Source organism: Gymnodraco acuticeps, unplaced genomic scaffold (genome assembly GCF_902827175.1).
Source record: "Gymnodraco acuticeps unplaced genomic scaffold, fGymAcu1.1, whole genome shotgun sequence".
Taxonomy (NCBI): domain Eukaryota; kingdom Metazoa; phylum Chordata; class Actinopteri; order Perciformes; family Bathydraconidae; genus Gymnodraco; species Gymnodraco acuticeps.
This window is the reverse complement of record NW_022991739.1, coordinates 634,295-659,906: the sequence shown is the minus strand read 5'-3', so window position 1 is coordinate 659,906 and position 25,612 is coordinate 634,295. Positions and strand designations below refer to the sequence as shown.

General features: G+C 41.1%; 1 protein-coding gene across 1 annotated transcript; it reads left to right on the top strand.

Annotated features, from left to right (window-relative positions):
* Positions 1-203: 203 nt before the first annotated feature.
* nudt14 (nudix (nucleoside diphosphate linked moiety X)-type motif 14) lies at positions 204-24,780 on the top strand. The gene is made up of 5 exons (XM_034199109.1): positions 204-367; positions 15,468-15,511; positions 20,266-20,330; positions 21,228-21,531; positions 24,176-24,780. The coding sequence occupies exons 1-5, from the start codon at positions 287-289 to the stop codon at positions 24,423-24,425; spliced, it is 744 nt and encodes a 247-aa protein (XP_034055000.1). The 5' UTR covers positions 204-286; the 3' UTR covers positions 24,426-24,780.
* The last annotated feature ends 832 nt before the right edge of the window (positions 24,781-25,612 follow it).

The following is a 25,612-nucleotide window of genomic DNA, read 5'->3' as shown; positions in this document are numbered from 1 at the left end:
CTTAAAAATCGTTATTTTAAAGGATGCTTTTATGTTATTGAAATGTAAATCTTCAATACTTAGGCTTATTATCTCCATTATTTTTCATACACAGCTTGAAACACTATCCATTAATGCAATGAGCTGCCCTCCATCCCTAACACTGCTCCTTCCTCCTCTCATGCAGGCTCATGGTTCTCTCTCATGTCCTCTGCCGGCTTCCGTAGACATTCCTCCACTGACAGTTAGTGTGCGGCGGTGACAGACGAGCATCGGTCAGCCTATAATCCAGCTCCAGGTGTAAAATATGGAAGAAATTAACAACATTGAAGTCACTCCGTGCACAGAGTCCGACTACCTGAAGCCGCTCAGGGTGCACTATAACCAGGTGAGTTATCTCCGCTGATACTGAGGATACAGGCTGCTGGAGGCTGTAGGCTAGCCCAACCCCCCATTCATTTTGCAGCTAGCATGCTAGCATAACATGAAGGCTAAACTGACCTCAAACACAAACGTTAACAGCAACACATGGCGTTACTTCAACCACAAGGACTGAACGACCGTAATGGCTTTATTTGCACATTACGGTGTGTTTCTGTGTTTGACATGAACCGCAGAGAGCTAAGTGACAGGTATGAGCTAGCATGCTAACGGTAGCCTGCTGAGGAGTTGTTTTTTAGATTGAGCATCACGTTAGCACATGCTTTACATTAGTATAAGCAGGTGATGTTAACATGTTATTCGTCTTATTGGCAGGTCAGGTGATAAAGGTTGACCCCTGTGTGAATGCAGCCTGTGTGATGTCAGTGTCAGCAGGTCAGAGGTCTGATAGTTAAGGCTTACACTTAGCTTAATTTACATGAGAAAAATAGTAGAAACTTGCCTGATCAAATCCTGTGGGAATTTATAGAGTAATAGCTACTCTACATGTCTGTTTTACAACCACTGTTGGTCCAGGACATGACAAGGAACACTGCAGGGATAAATGCATAAATCCAGGGACAGCTGCTGGCTTATATTATTGACAAAACAAGTATCTATTCTTTATTTAACCAGGATACGCTATAACATAGACAATTTCTTCCTCCAGAGAGTCCTGGTCAAGACGGCAAGATAAATGCAATTAAGTTCACATAAGCAACACAGGGCCAATAGCAAAAGAAAAGAGGCATACCGGCCATACCAGCCTATCCATAGCATATTACACCTGAGTCAATGATTATGTAAAACAGCAACTTATTTCCTTCAGGGCAGTTTGTAAAAGTAGTTAAAAGTAGGGTGTATATTTAATGTAATTATATTTTGCAGCTTATACCGAACCAAAAAAGAGAAAGCAGTTTTACGAAGCTCTGAGCACGGCCTGAGGACATCTTTGTCATTGATAAATTCAGTTTTGTTTGGTCTTTCCTTAAACTATTATACTGATGAACGTACCTATGGTAAAGCTTATTGTGTTATGTTTTTTAAAAGCACTGTACTTTTGAGACTGTTCCTTGCCTCAGTGAATACTCTAGTCTAGTGAGAGGATCATCTTATTTTTGTTGCAAAAATCGGTTGATCCCTTTTCAAATTGTATTTTTTACATATGTGGATTGGCGCTGATATATTATATATATATATATTTCACGTAATGGGTATTATCCATGATGCAACAGTTGTTTTGTGCTTTTAAATGGTTGTTACTCAGTTTGTAATGCCACAGAAATCTTTGGTCACATGTTACCTCACATACATATTGTTCCATTAAGGTATGGCGATTCGAGTGTGGTGATATTATGAAAGCACTGGTATCTGAATCTGTACCAGGAGAGAAACAATTGAGTTTGTGCATCCCTAGTATTATTTTATATAGTAACTACGTATGTAAGTTTATTGTATTTGTACAGTGCCTTTGCCTTTGGGAACACAAGTGAAAAGGTGTATGTAGATGTTGATAGTATAGTTATAGAAACAAATCAGTCAGTTATATCACTCATCTCTTCCCTAAAGACTCAGTATTTTGAAGACCTATGTTGGCACATTTACACAAGCGTATATTGGTAGTTTAATATTGGCCTTTTAGGTGCATGTATAGTCACTCATTACCAATCCATCCATTATATATCCATTTTTAGCCGCCTATCCAGGTCATGGTTGCCAACAGGGCGGGCAGAGCGAATCATCTGTGACCAAAAATCTCGTTAACTGTACATTGTTATCGCAAGAGATCAAAAGCTGTCACATGTTGTATTAGCTGCGTCAGTGGTTTGCAGTAAATGCTCAATATTGTTAACTGGAAAAGGAAAGGCATGAGATTGTAATCTGAGACTTTAAATCATTATAACTTTGATTTATGTATCTGCGTTTTATAGGTTTATCATTTAGACAAAGTTTTTTTCTATTAAGCCCTTCTGCTAGAGAAGAGCGTGATGACGGTGTCTCCTGATGGTCTCCAGCGAAGTGAGACACGCTTCCTCTCCAAAACATAGGCTGCTTTCCAGGATGAATGTATTTTTAGGTTTCAAAATATTTGTGCAGTTTCTCTCTTCCTGGGTTATAGACTTGGCTTCTGTTGTGTAAAACCAGGATAGTGGCAGACAGTGGTGCCGAATATATATTATGGTAATTCATACTTCTAAAAAAACCACATTACTTACCCTGAATATTTAATTATGACCTCTGCCAAGGAGGTTTTTGGTTTAGTTTGTTTTTCAGCAGAATTCAGACCATGGCACTTTGTGGGTGTAGCATGGGCCAAGCAAGAATATCATTTTGTAGAAGCTCTAAATAAGTGGGCGGATACACAGATTTATTTTTCACTTATAGAAACTAGGTCTGTGTTTCTAGTTTGAACTAGTCTTACTGAATAAGTACATTTCAAGTCATTAGCACATGCAAGATAAAGGCTATTTCTTTCAATGGGCAGGTCATGCTCAACATCCAGATTGTATTGTTAGCGTAAAGAAACTGCAACTATCTATCATTTGAAGACTCTCTATTGTAGTGTTGCTTTCAATTCACTCAGAAAACTCAAGTACCAACGCACTCGTTTTTAGAGGAGCTCAGTCAGGAGTTTTTTTTCTCCCATTTGGGGTTTACACCTGTGACAGCAGTGGGGGGGTTAAGCTTGTCAAGAGAATGGCGGAACGGCTAAGACAGCAGATGGACAACAAAAGAGACGACGGTGGACTCCCTCTCCGTCCTGTCCTGCCTTTCATCCTCGTCATCTCTCCTGTGCTGTTTGAAAAACAGAAAGGGGGCTGTGGGGGGCGTTCAGGGACTCCCCACAAAGGCTTTTCAGTCACACGGAGGGCGCATCTCTTCCCCAAACCTTTTATGTTCATCGGTACATCTGCAGCTAAGCCACTGGTCACCAACCCATTCAAACACACACTCAAGCTCCTGCGTGAGAGGCTCTCTTCATCATCAGTGTTTACGGGTGTTTTGTCTCCTCTCCCTCGCCGCTCGACAAAGCAGCTGATTGTCCCTCGTTGACTCTGGGAAACCCCTCTTATCTCCGTCCTCTCGTGCTCACGTTGAATCGCGGGTTGCTACTTGGAGCAGGATAATTACCTTCCATTTATTCATTATAATGACTTGAATTATTCATCTGGAATTATTTATCTTGTATTGCTTACAGCTCGTGGCCCCGGTACTCCTTCAATGAATATGAGATCTATTATGGGCTGAAAACACACATTTTCTCACACCGTTTAGGCACGAGCTTCAATAATGGCAGCAAAATGAGTAAGAGTGAGTCCGTAAAGAATTGTTTGCAGTTTTTAAATGTCTATTTGGGGCAAGGCAATAACTCCTTTACAATAATGTATTACCTGTAAATCAGATTATTGGCCGTTTAAGACAAACGGTTCATAAAGGGATTATATCTACTGATAAACATCATGACTTAATGACTGTATTGTCAGTGTGGTTTGAGAGTTTCTGACGGTGTGTATCTTCAGTACCAGCTGATGGTTGGATGGTTTACTTATCCCTTACTTAGCCTAGTCTGTTAACTCACCCATATTTCACAAACTCTGTGATGAAGTAGAAGTTTCTCAGCGATGTGAGCCACTGAATAAAATCCTACACAAATCCAAAACAAAAGCTCCCCCTCTTGTCTTGCCTGTGACTCACACAACCAAACAATATGTGCGCCCTGCAAAATTCTGATTGCAAAAATATTCAATTCACAGTTATATAAATAAGAGAAACGGGCATGCGGTGTTACATGGCTAAGAATCCTCATTACTTATTTTTCCAAGGACAGAATAAGTATGTTTTTCGTTATGTGTACAATTTCTCAACTATTGGCTTCGGTCATCTCTAACCTATTTATCTCAGACCATCATCAGGTCAACTTTTTATTTCGTCCAATACTTTGATTTATGACCATATACCAGCAAAATTACAGCTGTACTTTGTTTAGCCCAAAATAACAAATGTTAGCATGCTTAAACTAAGACGGAGATCTCCATATACTTTGAACATGCCAAACATCATCGTGTTAGCATGATAGCATTTAGTTTGAAGCACCACTGTGTCTTAGTGCAGCTTTACGGTACGTCCACACGGCGGCGTGCGTTGACGCTTGCCGGCGGGCGTGTCTGAAGCTCGACCAACAACCAATCCCATGAATCTCCCGGACACACAAGCACGCGGTTTGATTGGCTACAGCTTGTACTGGCATATGATTTGATTGGCTGACGCTTCCGTCGAAGCTTCAACAGTAGAACATTGCTCTACTTTTGAAGTGAAGCGACGCTCCCACAATGCAGTTCGGCAAAGCGTGACGTCACCCCATTCAAAGTGAATGGGCAGAAGCGTTGAAGCTTCAACGCACGCCGCCGTGTGGACGGGCCGAGCAGCTAGCATGACTTTAGACTCTTAGTGTTGGTCCTTTGCAAATCACTTCTGTTATACACCAATTTTCTAAATTGTTGTTGATGAATGAATTGCTTCAGAAACTCTGACAGCCCTAACACGTGAGGACTGAGGAATAATGCATGCTGGGATTTGATCTCACACGAATGCTACTGACTGCCAATTTGAGCAAACGGAGGTTAAAACTAAAGGCTGTGGTCAATGCTTTAAAGCGCTGCGTCAGGTTGCATTGGAGGAACAGTAATATATAAACTGAGTTGATGTGATTTGAGTTCTACATGCTTTCTGTGGATTTCCCTCGAGGACACAGTCACATGGGTGTGTGTACTTCAGGAGCAGTGTGTCCTTGACACTGGGTTTGGCACTGAAACAACTTATCAGGATGTTTTAATGCTGCATCTGCAATGTTGTCCTTACTGGTCGATTGGTTTGTGCAGGTGCGGATGCTTTGTGTCATTTTTAAACCCTGCTGCTCATCAGTTCAGTGTTTTGTAACGTGTGTGTGATAGTCCTGCTGCCTTTGTTCAGGCTGGAGAGAAGACAGAGACTGAAGCTATAACCAGAAAAAAACTGGAGAGCACATGTTGAGATTCAAAGAGTGCTATTGTATTTGAGGACGGTAGTTGATTTTTCCCCCCCCTTTCTGCTGCAGCTGCCAGCTTGATAGTGTATAGAGGTGTGTGTGGGTGTGATGGTTATTAGACTTTAAGCACCTAAAAGACCGTACAATGGCCATTCACACAGGAGTCTGTCATTTCTGATGCCCAAAGCCAGAGGGACCACATTAGTTTCAAGGTCCTGTGTTCCTGCTTCCCTTCTCTCTCTCTCTCTCTCTCTCTCTCTCTCTCTCTCTCTCTCTCTCTCTCTCTCTCTCTCTCTCTCTCTCTCTGTCTCTGTCTCTGTCTCTGTCTCTGTCTCTGTCTCTGTCTCTGTCTCTCGCTCTCTCTCTCGCTCTCTTTCTGTCTCCGTCCCCCTCTCTCTCCCCACGGGCTAATCTCTCTGTCGTAATCCATGTCGGCCATGATTCTCCGTCTCCCCTGGGCCATTCAAGCCCCCCCTCCTCTCTCAGCAAGTGGCCCGAGTAATGAGGGGAACCCCACCATCTGTGAGTGGTGACGGGACACTAGAGAGGGAATATGTGTGTGTGTGGTATTACCTCGTAAAGTGTAGATATAAATTCATATTTTTGGTGTTGACATTTTTCAAACCAATGGATATAATATCATATTGTAAACCAACTAGACTGTAATCAAGGTGGTTGTTAATCTTTCGTTCTGTCTCTCTCATATTTGTGGTATTATTTTTCCAAACCAAAACCATATTTTCACAACTGTCTGTTGGGAAATGATTGCGCTGACATATATCCCTGTTCCTGGAATTATGTCGGATGATGAACCCTCTTTTCTGAATAGATAAACCTTCTTGGAAATGATTTTTTATCAGTAGCTTTTCACTCCATAAGGAAGGCACGCCAGTTCCTGTTTCCTCTTCCTGTCCTCTTGTGATCGTTCATCTCATTTTTCTTTCCATCCCCATCAAGCTTGTTTTTTTTTTTTGGAAAATGAAAACAGAGCTTTTGACTCCAGCCGGGAACAGAGTAAATCAATGAAGCTAAGATCAGACAACTTTCAGTTTCAGTCTACCACTAACTTTAAATATCAATATATGAAACCATTAATCAGGTTACAGCCAATGCTGGCAGTGAGGCACTACTTACAGCATTACAGCGGTGTGATTTATTTCAGTTACATTCAGGATAATAATCCAGGTAACGCTCGTTTGCTTCGACAATATAGGATCACTATTATCTTACCTGTAGGGCTGAACGATTCATCGATTTTAAATCAAAATCTCGATTTTGAAATGATGCGATTATCAAATTGTTATTATTGTTGTTCTTCTTATGTGTCAGTCATCCACACCAATCAGAAGTGCTGTGCTCCACATGTACCAGCCATTGTTAACCAATCAGAAGTGGCCCATGATAGAAGGTGATAGACAGATTGATCCAATCACCTGCCAAGTGCTTTTGAAAGTGCCTGCCTTTCCAAATGGCTTCCTATGGAGCTTTCCTAGATGGTTTCTGAGTCAGGTTAGTAATGCTCCATCACATGTTTCTATTACAGGGTGAATCTTAAACTGAAGCTTGACTTTAAAGCAACCCAACGGAAGTTTCATGTAAGTTTAGTTCTTTCACTCGTAGCTCGGGCTGCGGGGGTGCTAGAGACGGGAGCACGTTGATGCGACCTTCCTAGCCGGAGATATGGCCGCATTTTACAATAACTTCCGTTGGGTCGCTTAAAAACAAATATCGCAAATCGAATCGCAATATCTGCCAGAAAAATCACAATTAGATTATTTCCCCAAATCGTGCAGCCCTAACCTGTAGTAGGTTTCAGTACACGTACTGCAGCACAGGCAGTATGAGACAAAGACCTTTCTGAACATTAAAACATGTCACAGTCGAGGGAGAGGCACATCATACAAATATGAACCTGAAAAGGAGCGAATGTGCTTCCCATTGAGAATCACCTGCTCTTTTAATGTTTAATTGAACTATTCACATCTTAAACTGCACTGTAACTTTTATCCATGTATTTTTTCTTTTAATGTTTATTTTATTAGCTTTTCTTTTTAATGACTGATTTTAAATGCCATTTTCTTAATGTCTTTCATTTTTTGTAAAGCACTTTGAATTGCCTTGTGTTGAAAAGTGCTATATAAATAAACTTGCCTTGCTTTTGCCCAGACTTGGAGCGTTTTGTTGAACATGAATCTTTATTGTGAGGATCCTCAGGTGATGCTGCATAGATGTGTATGGTCAGTAAATACCTCTAAAGCACAGACTGTCACCATCACTCACTGTGGGTCAGGCAACTAATAGTTTTCCACATGATTGCCTCTAACGTTTCAGAACCACAAACCATATGTTTATTATCTCTATAATGAATATGTGTGCAGTGTTGATGTATCGTCCACAAAGCACCTTTTGTTAACTAAACATTCATTAAAACAATTACTTCAAGAATGTCAACAAAAGAAGGAATGTAATGTCCCATCAATAAGCATGGTTTTGTTATTAATAGTGTATGTTCCAAAAGTATCCTAGTTATCGTAGCTTCAGTGAAAAGTATAATGAATACACAGAACGTTTGCAGCAATATCCTGTATCAAAGTCAAAGTCAGCTTTATTGTCAACATCTTGAAATACCGTTTCTCGCAGTCCCACAGTGTGACATATATCCATAAAACAAGATATTACAAGGGCCTAGATCAGGGGTGCCCAACCTTTTTTTAACCGAGAGCTACTTTTAAAGTTGCCAGTCTGCCGAGATCTACCAGTCCAAATAGAGAGGCGTAGTTACTGACAGCCTACTACCAGGTAAATACACACTTCCACTTGTATAAAACTGACCTTTGTACGATGAATACTTCATAAAATACTGCAGATCCTTTATCTTACCTCTTTCTAATCTACACACATACAAGTATTCAACTGAAGTTACACAACAGTGTTGTTGATACAGAGTTGGTGTTTATTCACACGTCACTACAGTGGGTAATGTTTTCAAGAAACATTGAAAAGTGCTGCCACATATGACACAGGAAAAAAAGAAAAGACTCTGAACCCTTTCTTTGCCATTATATAAAAATAGTGTTGCTTCAAAAGTATACATTCGGCTTACTAATAAGACAACTCAGATCTGAAGCTACACAGGAATCTGCTGCCAAAGTGCAATAAAAAAGACAAAATTAATAGAATCAAATCCTTTTTTTGTTGCATTTTAGTAGAGTATAAAAATAAATGCCTTTTAAAATAGGATGCAAGCAACACTAGTTTCTTAACCTGAATTGATAATAGACTATAATCAATTTAAACAGAACAGATCTTAATGTTTGCATTCTTATACCATTGCGTACAATAATTGTAATGAATAAGTTTAAACAAACAAAAACTTACAGCTGATTAATAACGGTATCTAACTTGAGTTTTTATTATATCAAAAACCTGTTGAAATGCTACTGTTATTTTTACTGTCCCCAAAAAGCGCGTCGCAGCCTCCAGGAAAGCTTCTTTCACAACTTCGCCGTCTTTGAAAGACTTCATGTGTTTGGCAAGAACGTGACTGACACGATAAGATGCTCTGGTAGCAGCCTTGCTCTTGTTGTTGGGCCTGGTGAAAATGGACTGCTGTGCATTTAGCTGTCCTTTCAGGCCCCTCCCCTTTTGGGAGCGTTGGGCAGAATTAGGAGGGAATTCCGTCTCGTAGCGTTTGTGCACTGTTTTGAAATGCCGCTCCTAAATTACCCTTCTTCGATAAAGCCACGCTCACATTGCAGATGAGACAGATGGACTTTGAAGTGGAATAGATACACAAATAATCATCCTCCCACTCGGAGTGAAAATTATATATTTTGGGCTTTTTTGCTTCTGCCATAATTGCGGACTGTCACTCCTGTTGACACGGACAACGTCAGCGAAATAGTGCCCACTGCTCACCAGCCACGCCCCGACACATGGTCACGCCGGCCAATCACAAAGCTTTGATGCGTTCAAGTGCATTATTCTGGCACGGGAAGATTATGTTATAGGACATTAACGATAAAACAGAATGTTGTTGTTCTATTTTTAGACACATCTCGCGATCGACTGGGAATCTCCCCGCGATCGACCGGTCGATCGCGATCGACTGGTTGGGCACCCCTGGCCTAGATAAACGGGGTATAAGACTAAGTAATAGTAGTAATAAGTACTAGTTAATAAAAAAAACACAATCCACAGAACATGAATTGACATTAATGCAAGTATTCTTTAGTGCAAATGAGAAAATGATGTTTAAAGTACAGTTTCAGTGCAGTAGCAGCGGAGATGGGTTGAAAAGTGACTGGTGCTGGATGAGGGAAGGTTGTGTGTGTGGGGGGGGGGTTAAAGTGCAGGTCCATTTGGGGCAGGGGGAAAAGTGGGAGGCAGGGTGGAGAGGTCAGAGGAGAGATGTCAGAGGGGGGAGGGAGGGAGGGGAGGAAGGGAGGGGAGAGAGTCCACATCGTGCCCGCCTGGTGGAGGAAGCTGTTCCTCAGCCTGGTGGAGCTCGAGCGGAGGCTGCGGAACCTTCTCCCTGAAGGCAGGAGGCTGGAGAGGCTGTTGGAGGGGTGGGGGGAGTCACCCACAATGCTGAGTGCTTTGCAGGTGAGGCGGGTGTAAATGTCCTGTAGTGATGGGAGTGAGGCACCGATGATCCTCTGGGCAGAGTTCACAATGCGCTGCAGGCTCTTGCGCTTGGAGGCGGTGCAGCTTGGAGGCGGTGCCGCTTCAAAACCACAGCGTCATGCAGCTGCTGAGGATGCTCTCAGTGGCGCCTCGGTAGAAAGACAGCATGATGGGGGGGGGGGGGGTGGTGCTCCGGCTCGCTTGAGCTTCCGAATGAAGTACAGGCGCTGCTGGGCCTTCTTCGCTAGTGCGGTGGTGTTGTTTTTCCAGGTGAGGTCATCCGTGATGGTCACACCCAGGAATTTGGTGCTGCTCACCTGCTCCACAGCAGCGCCGTTGATGGTCAGGGAGAGGGGGGGTTGGTAGTGGGTTCTCCTGAAGCCAACAACAATCTCTTTTTGTTTTCTCCGCGTTGAGGAAGACATTGTTATTTTGGCACCACAGAGCCAGCTGGTTCACTTCCAAAATAAGACAAAAGTTAATTGACAGGAAAAATGCCCGTAAATTATTCAGAAAGCACGCCACAAGAGAGCTTCTCTGCCTAATTCATGACAATTGATTTATCTCACCACACACACACACACACACACACACACACACACACACACACACACACACACACACACACACACACACACACACACACACACACACACACACACACACACACATGCCTTTACTAGTTTTGCTGGTATTAAGGAAAAGCAAGAGGGGTGCGGTTGGCTTGGCCTCAGCAGGGAATGAGGGCATGTCAGACACTCGGCACACTCTGTTGACATGACAGAGTTGTGAGAGTAAAATATAGACGCAGGCAGAGCATCTTTCACGACATGACTCCACAGCCAGGCGTTACATTACTAATGGCTGACGGCGCGATAAAAGATGACTGGTATCAATGATGGATAAGTGTGTACATTACTGCAGCATGAGCCTACAGTGTTGGGTAATGGCCAATTTGCCAAAAAAGAAGGGTATAACTATTTCTTTTTTGCAAGACCGTGACAAGCCGCAGATCATCAGATTTCATTTTAAATCACTGAACGTTTTATATATTTTTTTACTTAAATCTTTTATCATTTTTCACTTATTTTCTTATGGTCTGCTACTAGTTTCTGCAATGATTGTCAGAGTAACCTTTTAAGTACTTGTCAATTATGATGTATGTTATAAATTACATACAATAGTTATTTAGAGATACACAAAACCTTAAACTCTAACACCTACATGTGTGAGTATGTAGATGTGTATATGTATGTGTATATCAAATCAAATCAAATTTTATTTCTATAGCACATTTAAAAACGATTTTCGGTCGAGCCAAAGTATATATGTCGATCAACAGGTAAAGCAGATTAATAATACTAATAATATCAATAATGATGCATAAAAATGATAATTATTGCAGATTATAGATTATAAATAAATCATTTAGGGACAAGGGGGTGAGATTAAATAAATGATACTTCTTCTCACTCCTTTTCGAACACTAGATGTGGCACTGTTTGTTGCTAATGTTGTTGTTGTTTTTTGTTTTGATTTCTCTTCCATGACTATGCACTGCAACATTTGTTTTGTTTTGTAATTATTTATTTTACTTGTTCGAAATAAAATGTATGTGGAACTACTTGAGCAGGTCTCCTTTGAAAAAGAGATCAATGATCTCAATGGGATTTATCTGTAGGTTTGAAATGAAATGTATCAATCAATCAATAACAGCATTTTAACAATAATATGTTTAACAGGATCAATGTAACATAGATGTGTCAGAGTACATGCACTGATAAATTGGAGTTTTCTACGTTCATAAAAAAATATGTGGGCTACAAATATTGCCCATTATTTGTAGATTCTCTGTAGCCTATTGACCCAGTATTGAAACATACATACAGTAAGCCTTTATCATTGTCCGGGCATAATATCCGTTACAGTAGCTAAAGGTGACACCATAGCCATAAATGTACACACACTTTGGCTTCATGCTCTCATTTCCAACCACAACATGACAGTTAATGATGCATGAACAGCATTATGCTAGCTTGGCTTCACATTGAGGCCCCGAGGCTGCGACCTGTTTGGTCAAGCAGCGGCCCTTTGACCGTTAGTCCAGAGGATTTAGGGGCCCCAATGTATGATTACGTTTTAATGGTGGAATGATATGAATAAAAGATTTGATGATTAATTGGACAAAACAGCGTTAAAGTGTGCCCTTCTGTATGACGCTGTAGCTTCATTGTATGCAGTGTAGGTTAGGGTGTTGTTGATTTAAAGGAGCCCTGTAATGCTGTATGGGGTTTTCTCTCGACTGTAGTGGATTATAGGTTAATGTGCATGTAAATGGTCTGCAAAGACAGGGTGTCCGCGGGGTCTTAAAAAGTATTAAAAGTTGATCATTCAATTTAGCGAAAATGAAGGCTATTAAAAAGTATTTCAAAGGCATTTTCCAAGGTATTACATTTTGTAGCTTGTTTTCAATAAGTATATAAATTGTCCAAAGAGGTTGTATTCTACAGTCTGCCTGAATGTAATCATTGCGTAGGTGTGTAGTGTGATTCTGTGTAGTTTATTTATGGCATCCCGTTGGGTTTGACGTCATCTGAACAGGACATCGCACGCTCACTGCTTGATAGCGCGCGACGGCCCGTTTACGCCGGTTGTTAAACAACATCGTTATGGGGAAATGCAATTTGCATCCAAACGGTTGGAAGATAAGGAGGAAGGACAATCAGTACTGTCTATGGTCAATGTGAGGTAAAGTGTGTCGCCAATGTAACCGGTTAGAACTCCAAGTGGCGATGAGGTCTTAAAATGTATTAAATCTGACTTCCTGTATGTACCCTGAAAGAAGGAGTTTCTCCCCCGCCCCCACACTGCCTGAAATGCCTTTATTGGACTCCATTGTTTACTTCCATAAGAAAGTGACATCAATTGTTGACGAATCACAGCTAGCTAGAGCCGTCTGGGCTCTTGTTTCAGACTTTTGGACTTAAGAAATACAGTCGCACTTGTTTTGTTATTGGTCATTGGTGCTTTATATCAATATATATGTATGTTTTCACATTCCTGTGTACATTATAGTCTTGTCTTTTCTTTACCTTTCTTTGTTCATCTTTGGGTTGCTTGTTAAATCTATTTATGTGTGAGTACAATGAGAGAAAGCCCATATTCTCTCCAATCAGTCATTTGCAATTGAAAGCATTGAGTGGGAGTCTATTCCCTTTACAATAGAGATCTTAAAGTTGCCCACATCCTCACTCAACCCCTGTTGCCACAACAGTAGCTTTATTATGTCTTATTCTATCAGTGCAATTAGTTTGCCAGTTCACCTCCTCCCTTTCTTGGGTGGTACTCAAACTGCAGCACCACCTCGCACACAAGCCTCTGGCAGCTGGAGTACGCCTGTTCTTGTAAAGCTGTCATCACTGCATCTAAACGAGCTTGTGGGTGGAGAGGAGGTGTAGTCTAAATTTGAATCATAGCCATATTTCCTCAGGCATAAAAAATGTAGGCCAACTTTACCGTCTCTAAAGAATGCATCGGGAGAAGGGAATAAGTTTATGTTTCAGATTAATACACGCATCTAAAAAAATTAATGGAATAGTTTGAAGACGATACTTGCATTGATGACTTTCGACCCGGTCACCGTGACTTCTGCTTGATTTACATCTCTGCCTCGTAAAATGGACTGCCAATGTTTATATGGTAATATTTTATTAACTAAAAACGAGTAGGCGGTCAGTCTTTCGTTCAGACTGGGCCACAGGCGGACTCTTATATATCAGTGTTGACAAAAGTGAAATGAAAAGAAGTGATGAATTAGATATCTTCACTTCCCTTCCAGTCTCACACCCTGACCTGAAGACACCTTCCTCGTTCATTTGGCATGAACGAAAGTAACGTCAAAATGAACTGGACTATCAGGATTGTTACCTCTTTGTCCCCGGGGTTGATTGTAATTGTGCTGCCGTAACGTCACTGAAGGAGTGTGCAGCTGAGGTCCTGTTGATGGGATCATGTGACCACAGGGCATATGAATACTTGGCTAAAACAACCTCTGTAATTTTAATTAAGGTTTAATAACTACAAGACATGTTTTAGGAGTTTGTTACAAGGAATCCCGCCCTGGAGTGTGGACTGTGGATCCTTTTCTGAGTGTGGATGCAGAAGCAGTCACTGTTTGACCCCTTGAGACCCACAGTAATCAATGGGGGCTGGTCAATAAATATCAGGACATGTACGACACAAAAAATACATAAAAATACATTTTTTTTAGTTCTAATTCACAGGATGGCTCTTGACATGTTACCCCAGGATTACATTCTGAAATGCATATTTTTGCCAGTGCTTGCTGTAAACTGTGTATTGAACGAGATAGCAACATTGGTATCAACTGTATATTTGATATTTGGGTAGAACAACAAACATTACATTACATTGCATTTAGCTGACGCTTTTATCCAAAGCGACTTACAATAAGTACATTCGACCAGGAAGACACAACCTTGAAGAAAACAGAATCATATAAGTACATCAGGTTTCATAGAGCCAAACATTTCAAGTGCTACTCAACTGGCTTTAGGTAAGCCAGTCCTTTATTAGTATAAAAGTGCTTCGTTAATAGTTCTAACGCTCGAAGTGGAGTCGAAAGAGATGAGTTTTCAGTCTGCGCCGGAAGATGTGCAAGCTATCTGCTGTCCTGATGTCAATGGGGAGCTCATTCCACCATCTTGGAGCCAGGATAGCAAACTCACGTGTTTTCGCCGATGGGAACTTGGGTCCCCCTCGCAGCGAGGGTGCAGCGAGTCGTTTGGCTGATGCAGAGCGTAGTGCACGCGCTGGGGTGTACGGTTTAACCATGTCCTGGATGAAGGAAGGGCCAGATCCATTCGCAGCATGGTAAGCAAGTACCAGTGTCTTGAAGTGGATTCTAGCAGTTACCGGAAGCCAGTGAAGGGAGCGGAGGAGCGGAGTGGTGTGGGAGAATTTAGGAAGGTTGAAGACCAGACAAGCCGCTGCATTCTGGATGAGCTGCAGAGGTCGGATGGCACATGTCTTGTGCAAAGTTATGGCAATTGATGGACATATTATTGAAGTAACAATTAAAACCAATAAAGTTAGCACCTTCGTTTCACTTCAACTTCTGCACCACTTTCTTTTGATTTGCACTGCAAATGTTTTTAATGGGGTTTGTTTTCGGATATTTCAATACCTCTACAGTAAAAATATTTAATAAAACAAGTGGTGATTTGACATCCTGCTATACAAGTCACCTACAACAGAGAGAGAGAAGCTGTGGTACACCGAATACACACTGTTTACAGACTTTTTGTGTTTTACTACATTTTAAAACCAATTTGTTTTATTAAAATAGTGTCACTTTAGTTGTGTTTGCTGATTCTTGTGTCTTTTTCCTTCACAGAATGGCACAAAGAAATCCTGGGACTTCATGAGAACCCATGACAGGTAAACACATTTTGTTCTCTGATGTTGGATCTAATGGAGAAGCTCCTCACCCTTCTTTTGTGTGCTTACAATGTGTAAGAAATATGAATGTAGAATAGGTCTAAGACTAAGCCAAGACTTCAACTCCAAAGAACATCTTCTAGTGGCACTGCTTTGAAACATAAAATGTTGTCGCTAAAATGAATTTAAATCTAATTTAGCTCTCAGAGTTCAACAAACAAAGATTCATTGTTTGCGGAGTCTTAGAAATATTGCATTTATCTTAACCCATACTATCTCTAAATCGTATATCTTCTCTCAAATGTTTGCCCTGGATATTTGTTTTAAATCACGTCTCGAGAGAAGTGGTGTCTCTAAAAAAATGAATGGAAAAATATGCAAAACATACAATCATTATTATTTTTGATGGACTTTCTTGTGCACTTTGTTTGTGTATAGGCACAGAAAACCAAATATATTGTGTCCTTTCACCTGTAGCCATTATAAGCACCTATCACTCATGGTATTTGCACTTTTCTCGAGCACCCCTTTAAGATGCCAAATACTGTGACTTTCAAACCAAAACAGACCTTGTTTTCGGGAACTGGCGCCCTGTTATTTTACTTGGCGGTGGCTGTAACTGTCTCTGGCTTCACGGGGGGCACTGTAAGAGAAATATCACACATTTGTGTTAAAACCCATGTTGCTACTCCCCTCTGCCCAGGGTACCATAATGCCCTGAGGTAGGTCTCAGGTCATTTAAGCCCCTCTTTCCTCTTCTTCTGACCCCAAAGAGAGGTCCCTGTGAAAAATAGTCCCACTGAGACAAAAGCAGTAAACCTGAAACCCTGTACTTCCTAAAGATAAAAGCCCATGGGAACGTCCAGCTTTCCCCCAGGTGGAAATTCTGTTAAACCGTTATTCCGCCTTTTTTATTCTTTTTGTAAGGATCCAGGGTTGTTTTGCCTTTTTGTGTAAGTGTGCATAACATCTCAGCGGGACTCTTCTTGACACATTTTGGCGGAACTGGCAAGAAATGTGGAAGACAGATTTGTGGGTAACATACTGTAAAATATCCAATTTAGGGAATGTTTAAAGGAAGAGAGTTCTTGTTGCTGAAATGTTTCTAGAGATCATTTCTTGTGAGCAATTTATTTTGTATGTTTTGATACCCTATCTCCTTATAGTTCATATCTTCCTTCACTATGACTTGTGATGTCTACGTAAGTGACAGGCACACACTGAACGGGGTTAAATGAGGGTTTCTACACTTTATTATTCCTCAAAGATGTTAGTCTCTCAGTGGGCATTCAGATGGTGGCAGCTATTTTAGACTATCTGTCCATTTCCATCCACTTATCTGGTTTTTGTTCCACTGACCTCATTAAAAGCATGTTTAAATGAAGGGTAAAGCTTCACCTTCAGACCTCCTTTTCCCCATGATCCTGCTGGCTTGACCACAGACGCCACACGGATCAACACATCGATCTCAAACCAAATCTTACACTCACCTTGAGATACCTTAAACCCAAGTGAACAGGAAATGGGTAAATCCATTGTTAATCCATCTAGTGTCTCTCCAACTGGGAGTTCCTGACCTTCAATCCCCTCGTGTGCACTGGATGTCACCGCATAATGAAGCCAACAGAACTGCATCATTGGCAAAAACCATAGCACTTGTTCAGACCTGCCATTATCGTGCATCTTTTGTGATGCGATCGCAAGTTGACGGCTGTAAATATGTCACCTGGCATGTTGTGCACAGATGTGTCTGAGTGACAACAATGATCAGATCTTACTTCCCCGTTCTATATTTCAATAAACACGCACATCATTTGGCATGTACAAAATAGACAATAGCATTTTTTTTTTTTATTAGTTTGTTGTGTATGTATACATTTGGTTGCTTCCCAAATAAGTCATATGGCATAACAACATATGAGATGACTAATGAAGAGGCGGTCTTTGTCTGTTTGCCAATTGGTGTACTTTTCTAACCCGATGAGAAATGGTGCTTTAAAAACACATGGAGGCTGGGTGGGCTCCCATTGCTTTGCTTTTTTACACCTATGTGTTTATGGGATTGTTTGTTTCTTGTTTATCACTTGAAGTCACATTTACCCCTAGTTTTTTTTTGTCAGCGCGCACATTTTAAGAGACCCTGGGCATAATAATAAGCATATGTTGAGCTCTTGTTACAGTCGTGTCTTTTTCTCATTCTTTTTTTTCTTTGACTTTGAGTAATGTTTTGTCTCCCCAGCGAGCTAATACCGAATATTCATTATTTAGCATGTAACTCAGGTCTTCCTTGTACAAGGAGGATCTTATGATAGCTTCTTGATGCCATAAGCATAGCCACCTTAGTCCTGCTCCTCGTATGTCTGCTATAAACCAGTTTTCCCGCGGTACAGCCAGAAGCCCCGCAGAGAAAGCCTAACGGTGCATGAAAAGTCCTAAGCGTCTGTTTAGCTTGCTTCTCGGTTGAACCATTAGAGGATTTTTCTTCGGCGGGAAGCTGTAGAACAGCTGTAATGGTGTGGAACAGCACTACAAGACCAATGCCTGCCTCAGGGGACAGCTCCATGCCTCAGGCCTGTGTGTCCTACTTTCAGCCCAAATACACCACTTCATATCATCCATACCTGTACTCTGCGGTGGTGATAGGCCCTGCAAGACTTTGTTTTACAGCTGTAGGCTGTGACGAATACTGCTACTGTTATATTATTGCTCAGATTTGTTGGTATATATTGGAAGTTGAAAGGTGAAGTTATTCTGCAAACATTCTCAAACTTCATCCTAGTTTACAAACTGTCTTCCAGACTTCCGTTTTTCCGTGCAGTGAGGGATTATCTGTGTTTTACCTTCAAGTAAAGTGGTAGCTAATTTGCCTGTTTATGACCTCTATGGCTCTGTGACAGTTGTGTTTTCTCTGGCTCTATTACCGAAAGCATGTCCTACAGCCCTACAGGTTCAGACTGCAAGCAAAGGTGGCCCAATTCAGAATTTGTTCCCATTTGTAATTCAGAATACATCCCAATCCAGCAATAGGCTTTCAGTCTGAATGCAGCCGTATGGACTCATGGGCCTCTAGGCTTTAAACTGCTCAACGCCCAAGGTCAGCTGACATTCTTACATACTGTATTGTTGATAATGGACTTTAAATATCTGTATTGCAAACGGATATTAAATCATATATCAGCCAAGGCACTGTAGCTAGAAACGAGTCGTAATAGCTACGTCCTGGTTCCCACTCACCCTGGGAAACACAGGGCAGGGCTTCCTGCGCCTCAGACACATCCGCTTTCCCAACACCGACCCCAGGCCTCAAGTCTCCACTGGCAGCCACAGTCCTGCTCACTCACACACACACACACACACACACACACACACACACACACACACACACACACACACACACACACACACACACACACACACACACACACACACACACACACACACACACACACACCTGCAGTGAACCCCTGTGTGTATACAATTCATTGGGTGCCAGTGGTGAAGCATATCACACTGACCTTCCTTCTTATTTTATCTCCACTTCCTGCTTGTTGAGTTGTTCGTTTAAATATGGAATGGTGCTCTTAATTTAGAACAGTGTTTATTTATCAAAATGTTTGGATTATAGCTTCATTTAGGGAACTTGGTACTTCAAATGTGTTTTTAAAGCGATTTTAGCTGTCACTTAAATAATAGTAACAAAAGCCAAAGAGCTTTAGTTTCAGGGCAACTCCACATCTTACTGGACATGACATACAGACAGAGGATGTCAAGGTACATATGTCGGGATAGAGTGATAACATAGCTACTATTGTGGAGCGTCACTGGGAAATAGTATAGTGGTGTATTTTGATACTGGATGTGGATTTATAAAAACAGACAGGCATGGGTGTTTTGACATGTGTCACACACTGCTGTAGTGGTACAATAGTCATACTTTTAATTAAGGTAGTTAACCTATATTTTAACCACATTTTAAACCCAAATGATCTGGGTTGGACAGCCCACATTCAGCCCAAAACCTGTGCCACTGAGGAAAGTGTGTGCACCAGCCAACTTGTGAAAAGGGCTTTGCATGTAGACCAATGTTATATCATAAACTTGCGGGATATATTGTCCATTATAAAACGGATAAGTCAAATCAAGCAATCTGATTGGTTCTTAGCCGTGATATAATGAGCGTATACCACGGGTAGAATTGTAGTTACTTTTCACAAGTCAGTATCCCTCCGCGTCTGAGAAAAGCTACGACTGTTACATTACGTCCGTTATGAAACTAACTAACTAACAAAGCTTAAGATGGAAACATGTGAGGGATAATGTGCAGCAATAATAATAATGTTCGCGTCGGGCCGAACCACGCCCCTTAGCTGTGATATAATGACCATATACCACGGCCTGTCGTGAGCTATTGCTTAAATAGAAAGATAAGGCAGTACATGCTAATCTGATTGGATGGGAACTTTAATTTATATTTAAATTCCTTATGATGTTTGACTTAAAAGTGGCTTGCCTCTTTGTTTCCCAAAGGTGATTTGAGTGTTTACCCGATAAACCTGTAATCCATGTAAAACACTTCCTTCTTCTTTGATTACTTTTGGTTTTCAAATCGATCTACTGCTCTCTTGTAGCCAAGTTGTCCTATTTGTGGAGAAGATCACCCCACCAGTCATAAATCATGTATGCAAAAGGGTTCAATATGAGAAAAACGTGTCGGCTTTTATCTCAAACTTGACCTTCACTCTCTCTTCCTGCAGTGTATCAGTGCTGATCTTCAACACCAGCTCACACTGTTTTATCCTCGTCAAGCAGTTCCGTCCAGGTAAGACTTCCCCGAACAAATCTGGAGACTAACTGTACTCTGAAATGTTCATTTTCATCTTGTCAAACACATATATATATTGTTGTATATCCTGTGGGCACTTTCACTAAAAAAGCAGTTCATTACAGTAACAATGCAGACTCAGAAATAGACCAGAAGAGACCGTGTTACAAAGCAGCCTAACCTCCTTTGTTAGAAGTCGCCAGGGACTGCTCCACATAGCAGTGTGCTAAATACAAGGAAGTCTGGGCATTGATATTCTTTTTTCCTCCTCTCTCATTTCTGTTGGGGTAAAAAAAAAGTCCTTTATCTGAAAGAAATCTGAGTTTGGCTTCAACTTCAACATTTGTTTCTTTAACAGTGAGTAAGGCTTGCTTAGCTTATTGGTATCGGACAATACATGCTTAGTCTTCACTATAAAACTGATTTGATATCTGGATGATTATATCTGAATATTGTATTACATGAGCATTTATTTCCCTTTTGATATTAAATGAAAGATTTGTACCTGTACAGGGAAGCTTTCAATGATTAGCATGCATTTGGTTTGGCTACAAATAACAGCTGTTACAACTATTTGTCAAATATTTTTCCATGTTATCAATTAATGATATTCTATGAAATGACCAACAGTTGAAAACCAAACATATTTTAATCACAGCAATAGAAATCAAAGATCTGGCAAATCAATTTGTGTAGCTGGTAGTAATTCAATAACCGTTAAGTATCTGTATTGCCTAAAAAGAGATACAATTGATATATTCTCAATACTTAATTATTAGACAAAAGAAGTTGACCTCATTAAACAAAATGCCTGTGGAAAACTGAGGAAAGTGCACAAAAGAATGTACTCTTATTATATAAGAATAATAGCGTTTTCTGTCTTCCCCCCACTAGCTGTATTCATGTGTGAGTGGGAAAGGAACAAGACGCAGCCGCCTCAGTCTGCTGAAAAACCTGAAGAGGGCGCCTCCGAAGCCGCGGCCCCCGCAGCTGAACCTCAGGAGGGCCAGTCGGCGGCGGAGGGGGAGAGCTCCTCCTCCCCGTGGCCCCCGGCCGCAGCGGGGGTCACCTACGAGCTCTGCGCCGGCCTGGTGGACAAACCCAACCTTTCTCTGGAGGAGATCGCCAGGCAGGAGGTGCTGGAGGAGTGCGGCTACGATGTGCCTGTCGCTAAACTGAAGAGGATTACATCTTACAGGTTAGCTGTCTGCTTTTAAATCGCTTCTTAAAACCCACCTCTTCTCCTTAACGTATTGACATCTTTTAGATTGTTGCTTTTACTGCTTTTAAATTGTCTATTGTTTTTACTTCTACTTCTTTTATGGTGTGTGAGCTGTGCTGTGTGATTTTTTGTTGACTCACCATTTGTGTGTGCCCAATAGGCGCTTTCACATCAAGTACTTTTCCCAGGAATAGTTCCCAGAACTTAGTTCCCCGGAAATCTTTAGTTACGGAACTATCTAGTAGATCGCGTTCACACCGGAATAAGTCCCTGAGGGAGCCGCTGACGTCACTTCTTCTTCTGCTTTGGGTTTACTGGCAGGCCGCAAACAACTTCACGGCGTATACTGCCACCCGAAGTCCCCGGAGTTAGGGACTGGCTTCAGTAGAAGCTGCTGGGACTCCCAGCAGCTTCTACTGAAGCCTTCCGAGTAAATCGCCAGAACGCCGACACCTCCTCATCTCCACCGCCCCAATGTTTTCTTTTGTGTTGCCATAAGTTAGTCTCTCTCCGTTGGTGCGCTGGGCTAATGTTAATGCTAATAATGCTAATGCGAGCAAATAAAATGGCGGCTTCACAAAAACTTGAAACCTTTTCAGAGTTTTACGGAGCGTGGTTTGGAAATTGGAACCTTTTTCTCCCCAGGAAAGTCCCTGCTCTCTAGCAGGGACTAAAAAGGGGTGAAAAGGTTCGCAAAAAAAAGAGCTTTTTGAACATTTAAAGCATGGAGAAATGTCCCAGTAGAGACACTACATACTGATATGAACCTGAACATTTGCATGAAAGGACCCCTTTAAGAATGACCTAGTGTCTGTCCTATCCCAACACAAGACATTCATCGTCTTTAAACATCTGCTTTAGTCACTCCCACTGCATTTCTTGTCCCTTAACAATTATTAACCTGTTGTCCTATTTTGTATAATTTTAATGGATAATTTCTCAACATCCTGGAGCTATGTTCACTCAGAAGTAACCCACATTTGAATCTGTGTTTGGATAGTTTGACTTACTGTTGCAGAACTTGTTTTAAATTAATACTTAAATGTCTTTGAAAGAGGAATTTTCCATTCAAAACCTCAAACTCATCCGCCTGTAGGCTTTGAAAAACAAGAAACTAAGTATATTAGCATCATCCACTTCTCCACTTTTAAACACTTTTCTCAGGATGAAGCCTGGTTCTAGACCTCCTCTTTTACATCACTTACCTCTCAATATCCAGGAGTTTGAGTTATTAAAAACGTTGGTAACATATCACTTTAAATGTGAATGAAAGTCCACATAATAGGATGCACCTCAAAGAAAGAATGATTTTTTTATCAATCCAGTTTGAAAGAATTAAAGTGATGGAAATGCATCAAGATTAAAGAAGCCAAATAATTGTTAAGAATTTTTGAGAAATGTCCATAATGAGATGGGATTGAAGAAGAGAAACGGCGAGTGCTGATGTTATGAAAGTGAGCAGAAAATAATCATTCATCTCTATTAACATTTTATTAGCTCGCTATATCTTCACACAGAAGTTCAATGGGACGAAGCGTCCCTCTCTAACAGCAGCAGCTGGACAGCTTTACCTGACGGCTGCCATCACTGTGCTTTTGATTTGACTCGAACACCTCCTCTGGCTGTGTTGGTGTCGTCTATGAGCGTTGTTATGTGTGGGCTGCTTCCATTAACTAGATGGGTATCATCTTAACCCTCAGGACCCCTATGAGGGTCTTCATGACAGAAGCGCCTGGTGTGGTGAAGTTCTGCTCTAATAGTAGGCAGCCCGGGGTCAGCTTGGTTTAAGTACTACAGTATTTATTTATGTTACTTATTACCAGCATTCAAAGACTGTGCTTTCATATGGACTATGGAGATTACAAAACGGAAATCCCCGCATAAACCTACTTTAAGGAAGAGACCACTTGACACCCTGATGAATTTGCATTTGGTAAAAAAATTAGAAATCACTATTTGTCGGAAAATTGTTAAAAATCCCCCAAAATACGTTATTGCCTTTGTCATTGGAATTTACTTTTGATTGGACCCAGTATTAAACTGTTCAAACAATATCAGCCCCTGTTAAAAAATGTGGGGAATTATTGCAAACATACGTAGATATTAAAGGTCCCCTATTATACTGTTTTTCATCAATATATTATAGTTCTCGGATATATACAAAACATGTCTCTGAAGTGTTTGGCTCCAAACACCAAACAGATCATTGCAGATCATCCCCTCTGTTTCAGCCCTGTTTCCAAAGTGCTGATTCTCTGTCTGTTACTTTAGATGAAAATAAGGAGCCCCTCCCCACGCCCCTCTGAGAGACATTTGGTTACAAAGAACTCAATGGTGCTCTAGGAGGAGATTCAGGTGATAAGGTGGGGGGGGGGGTTACCTTGGTTGCTGATTGGCTAATGGTGACACAAGCCAAAATATCGTTATGACATCATAAAGTGGCCAAAATCTGATCAGCTCATTTTCAGACAGGTTTTTATAGAAATGGATCAGGACAAAAAGTCAGAGAATCTTTTTTTCCTGAAACTTTCAGAATCTCTTTCCACAGAGGGGACACAGAAAAAGTGAATTTTGCATAATAGGTGACCTTTCATTAATTTGTTCCCTTATCCCCCCACAGGTCAGGTGTAGGTGTGACGGGCGCCAAGCAGACCATGTTTTACGCCGAAGTGTCCGACGACAACTGTGTGAGCGCAGGGGGAGGTGAGCCAAGCGAGGGAGAGCTAATCGAGGTGGTCAAAGTCCCGCTGCACGAGGCCATGACGTTTGCCTACGACGAGCGTATACCTAAAACCATGGGCGTCATTTTTAGTTTCATCTGGTTCCATAATAACATGTCTCCCAAGTACAAGATCTCCACCAATGTGTAACTAGTATTAAGCAACCTTCTTTATACCGTTCATTTCAAATTAAATCAAAACACAGGCCCAGCACGTCCACTCTTCCCCTCATCGCTCTTCATCCTGTATTGCCTTTTTGCTTATTGGTACATGATGAAAGGTGGGCCCCTTGTCTTGTTGCCAACAAGTTTTGTCCTGTTTACCTTTTTTTGTTGTCTTAATATTTTTCCTAAAAACAAATTTGCCATAGCTGGTTGTCACTGGCACATTTTTGTCTTCTTTATTAATTTTTTTGTATCATTTAATTTACTGTGCCATGTGTTATAATGGCTGCATATCACTGATTTAATTTGCCTGCCCTTGATTAAAGGAATACTCTACTGCTTTTAGTGTAAGCTCGTGAATGTTCCCTGCATTTAGAAATAGAAAACAAATATTTGTAATATTTGATATATGCTGACAAAAAGCCATTAAGCTTCAAACTCCAACTTGTTTCCAGCGTTCCTACAACACCCAGCAATCATTGCAAACTCTGTGAGGCTAATCAACCACCTGGTTAACTAACATTTTAGCATGCTAATATTAGCATTGGAGTTGATGCAAAGTGTGCCAGAGGAATTTTGGATCAAATATGTCATGAACAATGGCTTATCTACTTGAAGTATTAATAGTATTGATATAAGGTAAAAACAAAACAGTGGAGTATTCCTTTAATCCATGATCCAGTAATGCAAAAACTATGCTAGTCAATGGTGGGGCCTTGTAACGATTGAGGTGTTTCGGTGCGTTTTAACCACCAGTTGTTCAAGCATGCCTCAAATAATTTCTCTGATTCACAGCCTTTAAGCAATACTTAGAAAGTACCCCGGGCTAAACAATCACTTAGTGGCACAAAAATCAATCTTCATGACATCAAACCAGTGGACAGTATAAGTATAAGCAGCCTTCTTTTTCTTCAAAGCGAAGAAGAAATTGTGACGTTTTGTTTCACGTCACAGAAAAAGCATACACCGACCTGAACTGAACTTCAGTATCATGTTTCTAAAGCACAATGCTGCAATGTTTTTGTTTAGTTCAAGAACACTGATGCATATTTCCCCCGAGATAAAGACATAGTGGACATACAGTAAGGAAAACACTGTATCAAAGCTAAATCAAATCTTTCTTTCCAATCAAAGTCATTTCTAGAGAGTTCATTGTATTCCCAGCATAATAAG